Here is an 18570-nt window from a genome sequence, read left to right on the forward strand (position 1 = left end):
TTTATTCATAGGTTTGTTTGTCATCCTATTTATAGATGGTCTATTCCTTTTCTCTGGAAGGTTTTAGAACTTTCCTTTTGCATCTGATATTCTTGGGCTTTGCTATACTACCCCCACGTGTGGTTTTTCTGTCATCCCTGCTTGGCCTTCTTTGCATTCTTTATGCTTGAACTACTCCCTCCTTCTCTCTTCCCTCCCCCCATCTACATTCCAGTGAGTTCCGCCCTAATCCCTCAGGCTTTTATTGTAGCCAAAGGCGGAGACACACTTATCCTGCCAACAGGAGCCATTCAGTCCATTTGAGATTTATCACTGCAGCTTTTAAGGAGACATTCCGTCTTGTGTCTGCGGTAGGCTTTAAGTTTTGAGCACTTGCAGGAGCTAAGGCATGGAGAAGAGTCTCTGGGCCCGGGCCTCTGGTCTTCCCTAAGGAGGCATTGCATTCTAGTAACTGTAAAAGGTATTTCCAGATGCCTGTGGCCTCTGCTAATTTCTCGTCGGGAATGGCGGACACGGGGAGGAAGAAGTCGTGCTCCTGTGCGAGGTCGGTCGAGTCCTTAATTGCGGACGCAACGTGCTCTGCCCAGTGTAAGCAGAAGAGGGTCGAGTACGGGCTGTGAGGTCAGTCACAGGGTGGTGTGGAACGGGAGGAGCGCGGAGACGGGGCGTGTGTCCCGGGCCAGCCTGTGACCCGCGCCCTGGACGGGGAGGACGAGAGAGCCAGCCCCAGGGTCCCTGCCAGCTCCCTGCCTGGCGGCTGCTGCCAGACCACATGTGGTTTTCAGGCAGGAGCTGCGTGGGCCAGGGAGGCAGATGCTCTAGGAGAGCCCGCCTGGGGACGCTCGCCTCCAGAGGGAAGCAGGGCGCACCTGCCTGGCACCGGGGAGGCGCCTCGGGAGGCAGAGCCGATAAACAGGAAGTTTGGGAACTTCCGAAAATACGCGAAGGCTGTTTGAATCCTTCTGGGCCTCGGTTTATGACAAACATTCACTCCCCACGATCCCCCAGGGAGCCTGCCGTCCAACCACAGAGATTTCGGAACCGCCTGTCGTCTGGGTGACCCAGATAGACCCAAGATGTCATGCCTACCCTGAGACATCAACACGGAAAAACAGTTCCCTGGAGGGCTTGTCTAAGTCTCCTTTCCAGACCAAAAGGAAGACCTTGAAGTTTTAAATGAAATTTGCAGGGGCACCTGGGTGGCTCAGTCGGGTGAGCATCCGATTTCGGCTCAGGTCAGGACCTTGTGGTCATGAGTTCGAGTCCCGCGTCGGCTCCTGCTGTCAGCCTGTCGGTGCAGAGTCTGCTTCCGATCCTGGTCCCCCCTCTCTCTGCCCCTCCCCTGCTTGTGCTGTCCCCAAAATAAATATTAAAAGAAAATAATGAAATTGGCAGAGTTCTCCCTTATGCGTCCAGCATTTTTCAGACTGCTTTAAAAACATCGTAAGCCTTCTATTTACTGAGACGTCACCTCATTGAACCAGAGGGCTTTCAGATCAGTCTAGAAAAAGCACTTGCTGAGATGCCTTCCTCGCCCCTCAGGTCTGACACACCCCAGGCGTTTTTAAAGACTTACTCTGTGCAGCAACTTCTGCAAACTACGACAGAAAATCATCAAGTTAGGATTCTTTTAAAAAATTTTAAAAAATATTTATTTCTGAGAGAGAGAGAGAGAGAGATTGAGAGAGAGAGAATGAGCAGGGGAGGGGCAGAGAAACAGGGAGACAAACTATCAAGAGAAGGCTCCAGTCTCCGAGCTGCCAGCACAGAGCCCGACGCGGGGCTCGAACCCACAAACCACAAGATCATGATCTGAAGTTGGACGCCCAACCGCCTGAGCAACCCAAGCGCCCCCAAGTTATATAATTCTTAATTAGCAAAGCTTTTAGGAGGAAGTGGAGTGTGGTTGAACCGAAATGCAGAAGAACTTGAAAGACTGGGTCCGCTGACCGCTCTATTACTGTGTTGATAGTCTCCGTTTTCTCTGTTCTGTGCAAAGTGCCTCAGCCACTGGGGAGGAAGGGGCCACGCGTGCCCAGGGCGTGCTCCCGGATCGTCTGTCTGAGTGCTCTGCCCCGGGCTCTGACACGTTTCTCTCGGCCAAAAGCAAACGCTGTGGTGAAACTCCCTACCGCCCACGTTAGCCTTGCAGTGGCCTCGGGCCGACCCTTCCCCGGGCTGACGCCCAAGTGTGGCCAGAAGCAGTGTCACTGTGACGACTGATGAGTTCTGGCCCAAACAAGTCAACTCTACCTTTTCCTACTTCGTTTCTAGTGCTGTCACCGACCTACACAGTTCAACTGTCTACTCTCGTCCCGATGTGAAAGTTCTACCTCGTGCCCGCCCTTTCTGACTTCTGTCCGTAAATGCCCGTGGCACCCACAGTTTCCACGGACCAGGCTATGTACTTCCGCGCCGAGGCTCACGTCGTGTAAATCCGAACAATTCTCTCTGAACAGCCTCCTGACTTCGTGGGAGTCCGTTTAACCCTGCTCTGGGAGATTCTAGGGAGATGGACAGAATCAAACCTTTTTAAAAAAAATTTTTTTTAACATTCATTTCTTTTTGAGAGACGGAGAGAGAGCAGGAGCGGGGGAGGGGCAGGGAGAGAGGGAAACATAGCATCCCAAGCAGGCTCCAGGCTCCGAGCGGTCAGCACAGAGTCCCAGGCAGGGCTCGAACCCACGAACACGTGAGCCGAAGTCGGTCGCTCAACCGGCTGAGCCACCCAGGCGCCCCTGTACTTAAGACCTTTTAAGGACTATAGTTGTGTACTTAAAAATACAAACAAAAAAACCCAAGACCACTGTCACAGTGACACCACTTTCGGCCGCACTTGGCTGTCAGCCTGGGGAAGGGTCAGCCCAGGGAAGGGTGCGTCTCTGCCTCTGGCGGAGAGAAACGGATCAGAGCCCGGGGCAGAGCACTTCAGGCAAGCGACTCCGCGAGCACGCCCTGGGCACGCGTGCCCCCTCCCTCCCCACGTGGCTACTGCGCTCGTAGAGATCGCATTGCTCAGATGGGCCTGTCACCTCGAAGTGCGCTCGCAGGCTGACCGCCGATTTCCTGCACTGAGAAAACTGGCCCAAAGCTACCACGCCCTCAGAACTATCAGCTCCAAGAACTGCAAAAGCCTTCACGTTTAAAACAAACCTGAGCAATGGCAGTGAACTCGGGGCGCCTGGGTGGCTCAGTGGGTTAAGCGTCCGACTTCGGCTCAGGTCATGATCTCACGGTCTGTGGGTTTGAGCCCCGCGTGGGGCTCTGTGCTGACGGCTCAGAGCCTGGAGCCTGCTTCGGATTCTGTGTCTCCCCCTCTCTGCCCCTCCCTCACTCATGCTCTGTCTCTCTCTGTCTCAGAAATAAATAAACATAAAAAAAATTTTTTTAAATAAAATCGAGTGAAAAAGGCAAGAGTGGAGCACGTATCCTGCCGTTTCAGTAGGGCTGTGTTTGTAAGTGAGCGTCCTGCTGATAAACAGAAATAGAAAACCACCATTTAACCAGCACCACGCACCTGTTGGTTTCGGTGGGAATGTCCAGGCGGGGCTGCGATATGGTCCCATCTGCCGCAGACGGACCTTCCAGAGCCCCTGAAAGCAGTTCCGCCAGGGTTCGTTAGGAATATGGTGGATGTTGGCTAACGGGCCAAGGAACATCACTTGCTGTGCCCGTAGGTAAAGCAGCTGTGTCCTTTCGTAGTCAAGCTGCCAGGGGCTCATCCTCCTCGTGCCACCCTCCCGAGGTTCCTGTCACCTCCACCCAAATCAGCAAAACCCTGGGAGCGCTGTGGGCCCGCCCGGCTCAGCTCAGCTCTCAGCAGGTGCCTGGGGGCTGACAGTGAGGCCGGGGCTTTCTGGGGGTTTTCCTGCCCGGAGCGGCCCCTTTCTGCACGGACCCCTGCCGCTGCTCTCCCCCAAGGGCTCCAGTGCCAGGTAACTCGGGCTTTGCTTTAGATGATGTGGCCATTATCTCTGAGGCCATCCAAGTGACTTCCAAGTGATGCAATGTCGACATGCCAGGGCCCACGCTCACTTTCTCACTAGCGTGTAAACGCGCCATCCAGACGGACCCCGCGACGCACCTGGGAAGCCAAGGTCCAAGTGGAAGAGGACGGAGACGAACGAGCCCAGCCTGGGTCCCGCCGGGCGGGCGTGTGGCCGAGGGCACGGTGCCAGCCGCCTGCGGAGGAAGGATTAGGAAACAAAAGGCCGCTGAGGGTCCGGTTTCCTCAAGCTGGCAGTGGCCGTTCTTGCCCTGAGCCGCCGCGCCAGGACCCCCGCTGTCTGTGGCGCGCAGTCAGGAAGCGCTCGACAATGGTCACCTCCGCCCCACGGGGTGGTCACAGCAAGAAGGGAGATGCCTGAAGCCACCACAGCACGTGAGCACGGACAGCTGGTGCCAGCCTCACCTTGGAGGTTGGTGACAGCACACGTGCATCCGTGTATTCTGCTACCGGAAAACGAAAAATACTCGGGAGCCCTTGTGTGTTACCTTTAGAGATGGTCACGTGCAGGCATTAAACATTCTGAGCATGTATTTCTGGGCTTTTTTGGGTAACCGAGTTTTGCTTCAACCCCGTCCTGTCTCTGCGTTTTCTCGTGGGGCCACTACCACTTGGAGGGCTGACTTGTGGTGACTATACAAACGTCACCAGCAGTGTGTCCACCACACACGGCCCTGGGCCCGGACCCGACGCCACCTTTCGTGAGAATATCCTGCAAATGTCCATAGCAGGCAGAGGCGTGCCAATCCCCAGGAAGAAAGCAGTACGGGCGGGAGCCGGCCCAGGCCTCGGAGTCCTTGCCGCCTGGAAGGCTGCCACCGCCCGAGAGCAGAGTGACGGCTAACCGGTCGGTCTTCTCCTGACAAGGATCACCGACGACCTGGATGCCCACTTGTGGGAAGTGTCCTTTCTGCTGCTGATAGACACTGGTCATTTTAAAGCAACCAAGAAGCTTGAAAACAACAAGAACAAAAACAGAGGAATTCTGCTCTGGAATGTACTTTCTCACATCGGTGTTGATCTGGGTGAGACCAGGACCCAGAGCCCCGCAGTGGAAAGCTTCACACCTTCTGGTCTCGCCCGTACCCTCCCTCCGACCCGCAAGCACTCGGCTCTGCGCAGAGAAGGCAGACGGCTGGGAGCTTCAGACCCTCTGAGGGAGCCAGGGACAGGATCGGTGTCCCCTCCTGGTCCCTCGCTCCTTTCCCCAGGATGGTGAGCCTCCCTGCAACCCTAGGGCACCCAGTACCCGCCCCCCCATGCAACTTCTGCATCGTCTGCATGGACCTTCATCCCATGTGTTCCTCTGTGTCCATCTGCAGGTTTCTTTTTAATGTATTCGTCTATTTTTGAGAGAGAGAGAGAATCCCAAGCAGGCTCCGTGCTGTCAGCACAGAGCCCGACGTGAGTCTTGAACCTACGAGCCATTGAGATCGTGACCTGAGCCGCCCAGACGCCCCTGCAGGTTTCTGTCTCACGTCAGGAACACCTGCTGGAGAAGGGACCGTGCTGGCCCCTGCCTGCCTTCTCAGGTGTATGGGCAGGCCCACCGAGGCAGCCTGCGGAACTGTGTCATCAGGCCTCCTGCTCTCAGGTCTGCAGTGTCTGCACCACGATCCCCGAGGCTCTCGGGACAGCCGTCCCTTCAGAGGCGGGAAAGGCCCTTGCTCCCCAGTAGCACGTGAGACGGGCGGACGAGAATTCTTGCAAGGGACAAAAGAAAGAGGAAGATCCCAGGGGCGCCCGGGGGCGCAGTGGGTTGGGCGTCCGACTCTTGATCTCGGCTCGGGTCACGATGTCACAGTTTGTGGGTTCGGGCCCCACATCAGGCTCTGCAATGATGTTGCAGCCCCTGCTTGGGATTCTGTCACGCCTTCTCTGTGACCCTCCCCCGCGTGTGTGCGTGCTGTAAATAAATAAGTAAAATTGAAACAAAACCTTTTTTAAAAGAGGAAGATCCCAAAGCAGAACGCCAGCGGTGGCTGGCACCGGAGGGCGGCCGGAAGCCCCAGGCAGGTTCCAGCTGGCACTTTCCACACCCTGCGGTCTGGGGTTCTCACAAGCGACGTTACCCGCACGACTGGAACCTGGCGCTCTCACTTCGCTAAGCCGGTCCGGGCTCTCGTCGCTGCGTCCTCTCTCCCGACCCCCGCTCGGGTCAAGTGCGGAGCAACGGGCCTGAGGGGACCCCGGAGGCGGCGCCCCCTCGCCTCCAGAGGGGAAACGGGAGCACGGGTGAAAACGCTCCGCCCACGGTCTCGCGCCTTTAAAGAGAGCGACAGCGACAAATGACTCGGATCCGCCTGCCGCTCTTCGCCACAGAAAGCGGTGCCGCCATCCGTGGGGAGAGGTTACGCTGTGGCCTCCCCCCACCCGGCCGACTCCCCGGAGCGGCTCCTGGGCCGTGGGCTCCCCTGCTCGGGCGCCCGCAGAGCTGGGGACACGCGCCTGTCCGCTGTGGGCTGTCACCCGACGGCTCTCGGGGGCGCGGCGCGGCTCGCCATCAGCTCCCCACGGCCTGCTCCGGGTGCCGCCCGCGGGAAAGAGCGCGTCCTGAGTGACCGCCGGCGCCTTCCCGACACCGGCCGTCCGGCTCGCCGTCCCCCGGCCACCTTCCTCGTTTTCCAGGAGCGCCACTCTACGCACGACGCTCTTTCCAGGGACATTCTAGTTCTGCGGTTTTTTAGCCCAGCAAGATACTTAATCACACTCGTTTGACAAATATTTAAATCATTTATTGCCATTAAGTTCCAGCAGCTCAATATACACACTGCACGGAGATACACACTTTTTCAAAACATTGGCAATGAGATTGGAGTACGTGGCCAGCCGTCGGTCTCGTGGTCATTAGTTAAGAATTCTGAGTACTTAAATGCTAATAATTACAAACGATGTTCTCGTCGGTTTTTCATTAAGTAAATTCTAACAGGTACTATACATATTACCGCAGATAAAACCATCATCGGGAATTACTAAATTGATTGCATATTTTGAGCTACTCTTTATGAAGACAAGTAAAATATTCGGTACTTGTAAGGCAGCAGAGAGTTGGCTTCGGGACTCTCAGCTATTTCTAGAAAAACTGGTTAGTAAAAATAGTAGCCAGCCTGTTTTCCTTAGCGAGCCTATCGTGAGGCAGACTGACTCAGCAGCGGCATAGCTTCCCTTCCAACAGCTGGTTTTTCATTTTCCCTTGTTATGCCGATGCCTTTTTAGTCATCCTGGAAATAAACACAAAGAGAAATTCAGTTTGAGACAAATTTCACTGGGGCCTCCAAGAACTTGGATGACTTTGAGAAGACACCTTTACATTTATTAAAACCGAGAATTTTATGAAAACAGCAATACCCTACTTCCTGTTAATTTGCATGTTTTAATAAGCAAACCTGCAGTGCACTCACTGTTTTCAGTTCGGCAGCATATTTTTTTTTTTCAACAGCGTATTTTTGCTCAGAGTCCAGCTTCCCCCACAGCTAACGCATCATCTCTGCACACACTCACGCCCGGTGCCCCCGACGCCTCCAGATTTGAGTTTCGTTCTCCGTAATTTCTCAAAACGGAAGTGATGAGACCGGAAGGGGCTTACTCGTATTTGATAAGGCGACTCCCCTGAATGAGCTGGGCGACTTCGTTTGTGGCGTGGCAGGCGAAGAGAAGCCAGTTTCGAGGCTGCACCTTGTAGGCAAATCTCATGAACGTCAAGGAGTAACAGCAGAGAGCTGCCAGAAACATCAAAGCGAGGCAATGACTTACGGCTCAGCAGACCCCGAGCTGCGTGCTCGGAGGTCGGGGCTCAATCACCTTAATCGGAACAAGAATTTCTGCTGCTAAAACTCGTGGCAGATGAAGAAAGTCACTGCCTAAATGCTTCCGTGAATGGGAAGCTCATCCTACATTTTACTCTGCCGCTTGGTGCCTTACTTACTAAACACTGTAAGGACAGTCTGTTGGCTGCAGTGGCCAGTAGCTCTGACCACTTCCTGTCCCCCCAGAACTGTTTACGGCCCACCGTCCGGAAGAACTGCTACTTAATCCCGCAGCAATACCTTAAGGACAAGTAGCAGGGCTCCAGATAAACTTAAAGGCACTTCCTCCAAATAGAGGTTCAAGAGGACAGTTTTTAGTTGCGTGCCCATCTGAAAGGCACACAGGACCCCAACACTTTCTAGATAAATATTTCAAAACAACTCTGCTTTTTCCTCCCCACGGACAAGCAACGCCGTTCCAACGCCGTGTCGCTCTATAGGTCGCTTGCGAACAGCGGAGCGTGGGAGCCATATTCCGCGTGATTCTATGCGTGAAGTCCCCCCAGCTGTTCCCAGTCGCATCCTTACCAAATGTCATCCGCCCACTGATAATCTCTGGAGACTTTTTCATGTCATTGATGGCAGCAATGGGAAGACCCCAGTTGGCTACAGGGCCCCAGAAGTGCTACAGAAATGAGAGGAGGGAAAGGGAAGAGGAAAAGGGTAAGGCGGGCGTGAACAGCTGCAGCCCTTCGTTAAGCGATAACGCAGATGATGGAAATGCGTGAGGACAGGTCTTCACCGTCGTGTGCGTGGCCTGCAGGCCAGTTGACATCCGGGCCCTGACTGTTCAAGGGTCAGCCCAGAAATGGGCCGCTCTTCAGAGGCGAGCCCAGAGGCAGAAAATATCTGGCAGCTTCCCACCAGGGAACCGAATGCCCCGCCCAGAGAACTTTCAATCCGATTAACTTCTCACCCCATGCCCTCCTGGCGCAACTTAAACCTCATTACAACTATCCTCCGCAAGGTAATGTTTAAATCTATCAGCCCCCCTCCCCCTTCAAATGCTCATTAAGAGATCTGTCACTATCTCTTACCATGCAGATCCTAAATTGGGTATTTTTTCTGAAGAAAGTACCCTAAGAGGGGAGAACCTGCTTTTCAGCTTGTGTGAACTAGATTAAGATCAGAGAGCCTGGAAATCCGCACTCAGAACTGCCAGATCCTAGGAAATTAAGGTTGGAAACTACTCTTGACGGCAAAGCCCCGCCTACGTGCCACGCTGTGACCGCGGCCGCCCCAGAACCAAGGAGTTGCCCGTGTTTAACAGCAGCGGCACCCAATTTGATAAAACCGGCTGCTGGCTTTTCCAGTACATTAAAAATTGTTTTATGAATGTGCAATTTTCAGCACTTTAAAATATGAAAGAAACCACACGTCATTGGCTAAACACCCTTCTTAGTTTTCAGAATATTAAGCAGTAATCTGTGCAGTGCTGCCCGCTGGAGCATTTAAGACAAATTCAGGCTGCTGAATCCGTTTCTGACACCGACCAGGAGTCATTAGAACCCAAACTCCCATAAGCAGCGGGAGACCAGGGAAATCCAAGAAAAATAGAGGAGAATGACACCTGGCCGGACAGGAGAGCATTCTGCAGGGCTTACTTCGCATGCTAGGTCTGAAACATCAGAGCTCCCGCGGGGCCGGGACGCGAGGCACTGACAGTCTACAACCGAGTCAGAACCCCGCAAGCCAGACACAGCGGGTGCAAACGATCTCTGGGGTTCTGGGCGGCTAACTAGTCCTCTTGTCTTTAGACCGGACGTTATCTGGGTGAGACACACCTCTAGAACCTTAACTTCAGTACCTGAATGACGGGTGGCCGCTGTCCCTTCTCTCCCCTCCATCCCAGACGCCTGGTGACGGAGGGCCCCCAGCCTTCCGTCTCCATCTTCCTCCCTTCTCCACCTGTCCTTTTCCTGGGAGTCCCTTCATTTTCCAGCTACCACCCCAGTGTCTTCCTTTCCTCCTTTCTTGACCAGGCCTTTCTCCACTTTGGTCTAGTTTCATCTTTTTCTAGTTAATCTTTCCACAGCTCCGCACTGCGTGGTGGCCCGGTATCTACTTTATCACGCACAGCCTCCGGGCTGGAACAGCCTGCAGAGTTTGCCTAGGAGGGGCTTCCCCCACCAGGCACACAGGCGTCTTCCCTCACGGCTGGGGCCACGGACAAGACCGGGACAGAAATCCCACACCCCCAGCAGCCCTGGGGTTGTCCGCACAAATGACGGGATTACAAATTCTGGTGCGAGGACTTAAGCGTGAGGCAGAGCGCTGCAAGTCGAAGGCTATCTACACACTCGATTATGAACACTGTTTCTTAAACAGAACATGAAAGGTAAAAATAATTTGAATACTCATTCACTAAGAGATCTAGCCTTGGAAAGTCAGTAACGCACCCTTCGCCTAGTACACGCCTCTAGGTGTCACTTCCCTGTTTGGAAATACGTGTTTGGCCCACGCCCGTCAGCTCAGCAGTCGAGGCACTGGTCCTGCCAGGGGTTAGCGCCCAGAGTGGACCAGGTCACCCAGGGGGACACCGGGAGAGCCACCAGGCACGGTGGCTGGATACACTATCTCAAGCAAAGGCGGCCGGGCCTGCCGTCCATACTTCTGTTAGTGCAGAAAGTCTGCAAAAGCCTGAAATGAAGGAGAACAATTTTCTTACCGTACTATTTGGTGAGGAGTCACCAAGGCGCAGACAAGAGACATGGAAAAAAAAAAAAGAGAGAGAGAAATCAGCTGCTTTGAAAGACGTCTGTTCCTCCAGGTTCCTGCGACCTCCCACTTCGCTCCGGTTCCCGCAGCACAGCCACAGGTGAGCAAGCACACTCTTCTCTCCCTGAGACGTGGGGGTAAACCCAGCAACAGCGCTGACCTCCGTTTCACGACACGGTCTAACGCCGAAGCCTCAGAGCGAAGCTGTCCCGCAGAAACGTGATGCAAGTGACTAGCAGCAGCCACACGTTAATTTTAAGATTTCCAGAAGCCACGTTCACAAAAGTAAAACAAAAGAAGTCGATTTTATTAAGTTCATTCTGACGTACCGGAAATATCTTAATCTGAACACGTAATCGAGAGAAACTTATGAATGGGCTATTTTACATTCTTTTTTTGTACTAAGCTCCTGAGATCCGGTGCGTGTAGACATTCAGGGCACACCCCATTTGGACTGTGGCCACAGCGGAAGCGCTCACGGCCATCAGGCTGGACGGCACAGGCTGAACGGGGGGCGTTTCTCTGGAAAGGACAGGCAGGAGAGAGACGCGGTGACGCACAGCTCCGGCAACGGCGAGCTCGCCGTTAGGAACAGGTTATCGCCAGAAGGAAAGCCCCTAAAGACAGGCAAGTAGTTTTACACTCTGTTCACTTCTAAAACTCTGAACGTCAAACAGTGCCCAGCATTTGCCACGCATTCAACAAGTCTTTGTTGAATGAATGAACAGTAAAAACTTTCCAGTGATTTTTTTTTTCTGAACGTTAAACTCGGTACCATTTAAAATACGTCAAGGGCCACCTGGGTGGCTCAGTCAGTTGAACGTCCGACTTCGGCTCAGGTCATGATCTCACGGTTTGTGGGTTCGAGCCCCGTGTCAGGCTCTGTGCTGACAGCTGGGCCTGGAACCTGCTTCAGATCCTGTGTCTCCCTATATACGTATACACACACACACACACACACACACACACACACACACACACACATCTATGTATGTGTGTGTGTGTGTGTATCCATCCATCCATCCACCTCTCTCAGGAAAGGGGGTAAATCTCTAGAATAAATCTGCACAGACCGTAACTGACTCAATCATTAAAGCACATGCCTTTCACCTCAGAATTTACTTGTTCAATCTTAATTCATTCTTCTTAGCCGAAATTCAGGAGCAAGAATGAAGAAAGGAAAAACAAAAAGCAATTTCTTTTACTCCATCAAGAAGGTATATGAGAAAATTTTTAAAAATTAAAAAAAAAAAAAGATAGGGGTGCCTGTCCAGCTCCAGTTGGTAGGGCACACGACTCTTGATCTCGGGTTGTGAGTTCAAGACCCACTTTGGAGATTAAAAAAAAAAAAAAAAGATAACAGAGATCCAGGAAGTTCTTAATTCAAGATCCTCATTAGGGTAAGAAAATCAGCCGGAGAAGAGACAGCAGGCACCAAAAAAAGAGTATCAGAACCCAGAGGATTCAACACGGCATAATAATAAAGAATAAATGGGTCACTTACTTTTGCCAAGCATGATACTATATTGTCAAACAGCTACCAAAGCACAAAACATAAGTAATTGTCCAGGACCACGCAGCTAAAAATGACGGGCGCCAGGATTCTAACTCACTGTTCAAACTCATCACTTGGGTCTGACATTACCATAAATCACATCTGACGAAAGCTGTCAGTAATTACTTAATATTAAGACCCTACTTAGGGGTGCCTAAGATGCTGAGTTGGTTAAGCGTCTGACTTCAGCTCAGGTCATGATCTCACAGTCTGTGAGTTCGAGCCCCACATCGGGCCCTGTGCTGACAGCTCAGAGCCTGGAGCCTGCTTTGGATTCTGTGTCTCCCTCTCACTCTCTGCACCTCCTCTGCTCATGCTCTGTCTCTCTCTCCCTTAAAAATAAATAAAAACATTAAAAAAAAAAAAAGACCCTACTTAAACGTCTTCATAATGCCTTTCATTTTTTTCCATTCTATATCCAATCAAAGTCCACACTCTTGCTACGGCTACAGCCTATTCCCTAACTTCTGTTGCTTGGTGCAAATAAATGAACATTTTAAAATACACTTGGAAATCCACGTTAGTAAGAAAGACATTTCAATCCTACTCATACAACGTGACAGACAGAATTTTATAATCTGTATGAAATAGGATTTTATATTTTTGCTGAAACACTCAACTGTGTTGTTAAAATAATTTTTATGGGGCGCCTGGGTGGCTCAGTTGGTTGAGCGTCTGACTTCAGCTCAGGTCGTATCTCGTAGTTCTTGAGTTCGAGCCCCGCCCTGGGCTCTGTGCTGTGAGCACGGAGCCTGCTTCAGATCCTCTGTCCCTTTCTCACTCTGCCTCTCCCCCACTTGCACTCTCTCTCAAAAATAAATACAACATTAAAAAAAAATTCAGGAACAGCTTTAGTTTAGAAGACCTCTGTCTCCCCTCAGTAGGTCGTAAGGACCCAGATCTTCCGCTGGTAGGGAGTGCAAAGTCGGTAGAACACGTCACTGCGGAGGTGAGGATGTGCAGACCCTCATTTCCGATGGAAGAGAGAGGTGATGAGGTTTTCTTCCCTGGGCTTAATTCTCATTTGCAAAGCACAGCAGCTTGGGAGAACACACAGGGAGAGCTTTCCCCTGTAAGTTCTAGGGGGAGCAGGTTCTCCTTGTAGGAGAAAAAGCTCAAAGAAAGATCGCCTGGTGAGAGTTCTGATACCAGCCCTTCAGCGGCCCTCCACCCCCGGCTGTGGGGGGCATGCAACCCCACTGCTGCCAACAGCCGCAGCAGGGCAAACACAGCCAGCCTGGCATCTCGCTCCATCCAGTCAGTCCACAGAAGTCATTTCAGGTCAGGGTCACAGAGCTTCACAAGATTTTAACCTTTTCCAGACAGTATAGAGTGTTTCTGATCACTCACACACACACACACACACACACACACACACACAGCGGAATATAAATTACAAATCGCATGGTGATTGGGAGTCTGAGTATTTATTTTCACATCCCTCATCCAGTTTAATGTTCCCAACAACCCAACCAGAAAGGGCATGATCATTAAACCCATTTCACAGGCAGGTAACCGAGGCCCACTGGGATTGGATTTGCTGGGGATCCCTTGAGTAGGAGCCACTCTTCCGTCTGCTGCCCCAGGAGACAGCACTCTTCCCCAGGCACTGCCACTCTCTTCCTCATTTAGTCAAGACTTAAGTCAAAGTAACACTGGAAAAAGTATACACACAGGAAACCACATGAAGTTAATCTTAGGAAGAAAGGTTAAACCATATCAAAATATCGAGTTAAAAAGTCCGGCTCTGGGAAACCTAACTGCTAGGAAAAAAAGACAGAAATAGAAAATAGTAAAAACAAGAATAGAAATAAGTAGAAAAGCAGGGCTCACTTCCTTGAAAATATATTTTAAAAGCATTTTTTTAATGTTTATTTTTGAGAGAGATAGAGCACGAGTAGGGGAGGGGCAGAGAGAGGGAGACAAAGAATCAAGAGCAGGCCCCAGGCTCTGAGCTGTCAGCACAGAGCCTGTTGTGGGGCTCGAACCCACGAACTGGGAGATCATGACCTGAGCTAAAGTTGGACGCTAAACTGACTGAGCCACCCAGGCGCCCCGAAAATAAATCTAACAAACTATTCTTAGGTAATAGGACGTTACCTAAAAATCAGTATTTTTTCTTAAATGAATAAGGTGTGACCACTTTGTTCTCAGTTATTCCATACAATTTTATCCTTTGCTGTACCTAATGATCAGGAAGGCCCATTATCCAAAGCAGAAAACAGTAGGAAAAAGGGAACATCCCAAGAGAAACTTAACCGCAGGACTGAGAACTGACCCTCCCAGGACTACTTGCTCAGATTTCCGCAACACGTTCCTCTGATAAACCACCCTGCTCCACAGCACGAAACATCTGTCCTCATTGATCACCGTCCTACTTAAGTACAGAAACCTCCTAACGGAGAGCCGGGGGTGAAGCTTGTTTCCAAGTTCATCACAGGAGAGCCTGAATTGCACCTCTCAGCCTGCTGCTCCGTAAAATTACGAGTAAACAGTGTTTGCAGAGTTCAGGACTTAAAAAGGAATTCTTTTCACATTGGCAGAGGTTCAGTTGCCCTCGCGCTGTACCTTTTGGATGGTTACAGGACTCACTTGTCCTCAGTGGTCCTCACTTAGCCTCTTCAGCACGCTATTCACCATTGGAAAACAAAACAAAACGAAACAAAACGAAACAAAACCGGGGCGCCTGGATGGCTCAGTCCGTCATGCATGGGACTCTCGATTTCGGGGCAGGTCAGAATCTCAGGGTGGTGGGACTGAGCCCCAGGTCCAGCTGCTCACCCAGCGTGGAGCCTGCTTGGGATTCTCCCCCCCCCCCCCCAAAACAAAACATAGCCCAACACCTAGGTTTTAAAATCACAAGACAGGAAAACCAAAACTAAAACTCCTAAATATTTAAAACTGTTTCGGGGGCACTAGATTGGCTCGGTGGGTAGCGCCTGCAACTCTTGACCTCAGGAGTTGTGAATTCAAGTCCCGCCTTGGGTGTAGAGGTTACTTTAAAAAAAGTTAAACATCTCTAATATCTGGTTGATATGATATGATATAATATAATATAATATAATATAATATAATATAATATAATATAATATAATAATATATAAAGCTCGTAAAGTTATACTAAATATTCTGAAATAAAAGCAACAGTCTCAAGACTCGAGATGGAAATAGAATGTAGAAAGTGTGTCTTGGGCCCTTTCACCCGCAAATGCCCTTCGTTTCTAACTGGAAAGGAAGAGTGAAGGGAAAATCGAGCAAGGAAAAGCATGTCCTTGGAGACGCGCTGCTTTACTTTGGCCGTCAGAATATTCGTGCATAGAAATATTTGAGATTGGATTCCCTTCCCCGCTCAGACTGAAAGTCCTCCGAAGCCGGAAAACGGAAAGGCGCGCGGGGCCCGGCACAAGTGATCGCGGGGACTCCAGGAGGGGCGATCGCGCGCACCTGCAGCGCACCTGCAGCAGCGCCCGCGTCCTGGACGCGCGCACGCTCTCCCGGCGCCTCCCGCCGGCCCCTCCCAGCCCCACACCTGGGCGCCCAGCTGCCCCGCAGGTGCCGTGAGGCGACATCCGGCCAGGAAACCGCGCCAGGGGCCAGTGTCCTCCGCGCTGCCCGGAGCCCGCCCCGCTGCCCCACCCCCACCCCCGCTGGCCCCGCCGCCCGGCCCCCGCGCCCTCGTGGCCCCGCGTCCCGGGCGGCGTCAACCCAGACCTCCGGGAGCCCTCGGGGGTTCCGGAGGTCTGGCCCGGGGGACTCGTCACCTCATGAGGTAGTCCCGAAAGTCCTTGCTCCGGACATAGTCCGCCGCTTTCCGCACCAGCGCGCCCGCCATGGCCGTGCCCGACACCAGACACCCCGCAGTGCCCCGGCCGCCGCTCCTCGGAGCCCAATGACACCCAGTCCAGCGAACAGCGGGAACGCCGCCCCCGCCCCCGGGGCCCGCGTCACGACAGCCGGCTCCGCCTTACGGCCGCGCCGCGCCGCCGGGCGCTCGGCCTATGGGAGGGCGCAGGGCGGGAGGCGGCGGCGCGGATTGGCTGGGACCTGCTGCCGTAAAACGGCCGGGGCCGGCCGGGGATTGGCTGGCGCTGGCTCAGCCCCGGCCGCCGCAGTCCTCTGGCGCGGAGGTAGCGGTCGGTGGCGGCCGCCCGAGGGTCTGTGTCGCCGTACCCGCAAGGGCACCTTGGCCGGGCCGGGGTGCGCCCGGAGTGCCCGCGTGGGCGGCCCGGGTGCGCTCTGGGTACGCCCTGTCGGGGAGGCGGGACAGGAGGGTTCGGTCGTTCGGGTCTCTTTTTTAATTGTCCCCCCTCCCCCGCTTTTTTATTTGCTGGTTTGAGATGGGGGGAAGGGCAGAGAGAGAGGGAGACAGATGATCCAAAGCAGGTTCTGTGCTGCCTGCGCAGAGAGCGGCCGGGAGCCTGACGCGGGGCTAGAACTCAAGGACCCGAGAACATGACCTGACGCGGAATGGGTTGCTTAACCGACTGAGCTCACCATGCCTTTTGGTGAAGGTGTAGGGGACGGGCGGCAGGCAGTCCCTGGTAGGAGCCTAGATTGGATGTCAACACTGCTGTGGGCGGTTGGTGGCGTGGATTGACGTTGGCTATGGACACGCCCTTTGGCCCCGCCGGCCCTTCTCCAGCGGTTCCCCCCCCCCCCCCCGACAGGCAAGCTGGTGCAATTTCAGATGCATTATTTTTAATATGTCCACCCACAGGGAGGGTTAGATCACGCTGCGTCCATTCCACTGAATCATGTAAGCAGCTCGGAAGGGGAAGGGTGCTCTGTGTGTGCCGGTATGGAAAGAGCTCTAAAATGTGTAAGAAAAATCAAGGGGCAGAATCGTGTGTAATGTGTGCTACTCATTTGTGCATGGGGACAGAGAAAATCTGTAAGTTTGTTTCCAAAGTTGAAAGGGACGTGTTAGCAGGGACTGCCTCAGAAGATGTCCAAGTGCAGAGGGCTGGAGAGAAACTGCCTTTTCACCGTATACTTTTTTTTATTCCTATTGAAATTTGTACAGGGAACATACGCTATCGAAAATAAACATCAGGGGCGCTGGGTGGCTCAGTCGGGGAACCTCCGACTCTTGATTTCTGTGCTGACAGTGCAGAGCCTGCTTGGGAATCTTTCTCCTTCTCTCTCTCTCTCTGCCCCTTCTCGGCTCACTCTCTCTCTCAAAAAAAAAAAAAAAAAAAAAAAAAAAAAATTCTTTTTAAATGGCATTAAAAAAATGCCTTTGAGAAGTAAAATAGCAGGCCTTTGAATCAGATTCATTTTCTGTTCAGGGTCTCCGTGGGTCACACCTGACCTTGATCTTGTTTGAAAGTTGTCTGAATAGGCAGCACTGCCATCCCAGAATAACACAGGAAGGTCGGTTATGTTCAGCTGGTGGTTCAAGGTGAAGGAATAAATGAATGAGCTGAGAAAAAACAAGAGGGTTGATTATTAATAGCGCTATGATTATTAGCGCCAAAAAGAAAACCGCAGGCCCAAGGTGGAGTCACTTGCCTCCAGTCCTGCAAACCAAGACTTAATTGCAGTTTCAAACTTTCCGGGAGTGGAATTTGAAGCCAGCCAATCTGGAATTTTCTGGCCAGTATCAGTGAGGTAATAGGTTACCTGGGCCCTTTCCAGTCCACCCCTGCCCCCAAAGGAGATGACCTAATGTGCGTGGTAAGACCCCTTGCCCTTCCCAAGGTGACCTTGCCTGAAAGCATCTTTTCTTTTGCAAGTAACTTCTTGCTTCCCTCTTTTCTATAAAAACGTTCCTGCCGGGAGCCGATCCGTCCAGCCTTCCTGATGGCACAGCCCGGGTGGTTGGCGGAAGGGCAACGCACGGCGCCCCTCCGAATGGGCAGCTACTGGTATCCCTCCTGTTACTCATCACGGCCATCCCCATGGTCCAACTGGCATTGGTGATTCAAAATAAACCCATGGGGCAAACTCGGGGATGATCCCCAGGACAAAAAAGCAACCTTTTATCCAGCTGGTGCCATTCCCGCTTGCCCGTCCCCTAAAGGAAAGATAGCCCCATATGTTTCCCAGCCAGGGAGGGGGGCAAATGGGTTCGAGAGCCCCACTCCGGCCACAAAGGAATGTATCTATGGATACAAGTGACTCCAACCCCTAGGCCCACTCGGCCCCCAGGAGGCATCCCAGATGGTAACTGGACCTGGTGGGTTAAGGTACAGAATGGTCCATTAGTTCCCAGGTATACATTGTCTCTCTGGGAGCGCATAAGGCGTGGGTTCCCAGGGCCCTCCTGGCTCCCTCCCGGCACCCAGACCAAAGCGAATACTTTTGTTCCTTGTACCGCAAATTGTTCAAAGGAACAATTGAACAATTAAGAAGTCCTGTCCCTGTCAATGTTCCACTTGAGGTGTTGAGAGCTGGATGGCCTTTCATGAAAATAGCAAAGCAAACGCTTTATAAACTATAAGTAAACGTAGATACATAACGAAAGTAGTATGAAGAAATTAATC

General features: G+C 52.4%; 1 protein-coding gene across 3 annotated transcripts; it reads right to left on the minus strand.

The window, feature by feature from the left end:
* Positions 1 to 6719: 6719 nt before the first annotated feature.
* Positions 6720 to 16034, minus strand: MPC1 (mitochondrial pyruvate carrier 1). 3 transcript variants are annotated; one of them, XM_042940274.1, is made up of 6 exons: positions 15847 to 16034; positions 10691 to 10762; positions 10481 to 10484; positions 8341 to 8437; positions 7593 to 7725; positions 6720 to 7227 (listed from the first exon to the last, which is right to left on the minus strand). In XM_042940274.1, the coding sequence occupies exons 1-6, from the start codon at positions 15915 to 15917 to the stop codon at positions 7203 to 7205; spliced, it is 402 nt and encodes a 133-aa protein (XP_042796208.1). In that variant the 5' UTR covers positions 15918 to 16034; the 3' UTR covers positions 6720 to 7202. The 3 variants fall into 3 exon arrangements, with proteins under 3 accessions (XP_042796208.1, XP_042796209.1, XP_042796210.1); XM_042940275.1 differs by lacking the exon at positions 10691 to 10762 and having other exon boundaries at positions 15847 to 16031; XM_042940276.1 differs by lacking the exons at positions 10481 to 10484; positions 10691 to 10762 and having other exon boundaries at positions 15847 to 15906.
* Between the last annotated feature and the right edge of the window lie 2536 nt (positions 16035 to 18570).

This window comes from Panthera leo, chromosome B2 (assembly GCF_018350215.1).
Source record: "Panthera leo isolate Ple1 chromosome B2, P.leo_Ple1_pat1.1, whole genome shotgun sequence".
Lineage (NCBI taxonomy): Eukaryota > Metazoa > Chordata > Mammalia > Carnivora > Felidae > Panthera > Panthera leo.

Coding starts and splice junctions, on each gene's coding strand:
- MPC1 (XM_042940274.1), bottom strand. CDS start 15,917: ATGGCGGGCGCGCTGGTGCGGAAAGCGGCGGACTATGTCCGGAGCAAG. Junction 10,763..15,846: donor TTTCGGGACTACCTCATGAG/GTGACGAGTCCC, acceptor GGCTGCTGCTAG/TCACTTGCATCACGTTTCTG. Junction 7,228..7,592: donor AGTCGCCTTATCAAATACGA/GTAAGCCCCTTC, acceptor GTTTATTTCCAG/GATGACTAAAAAGGCATCGG.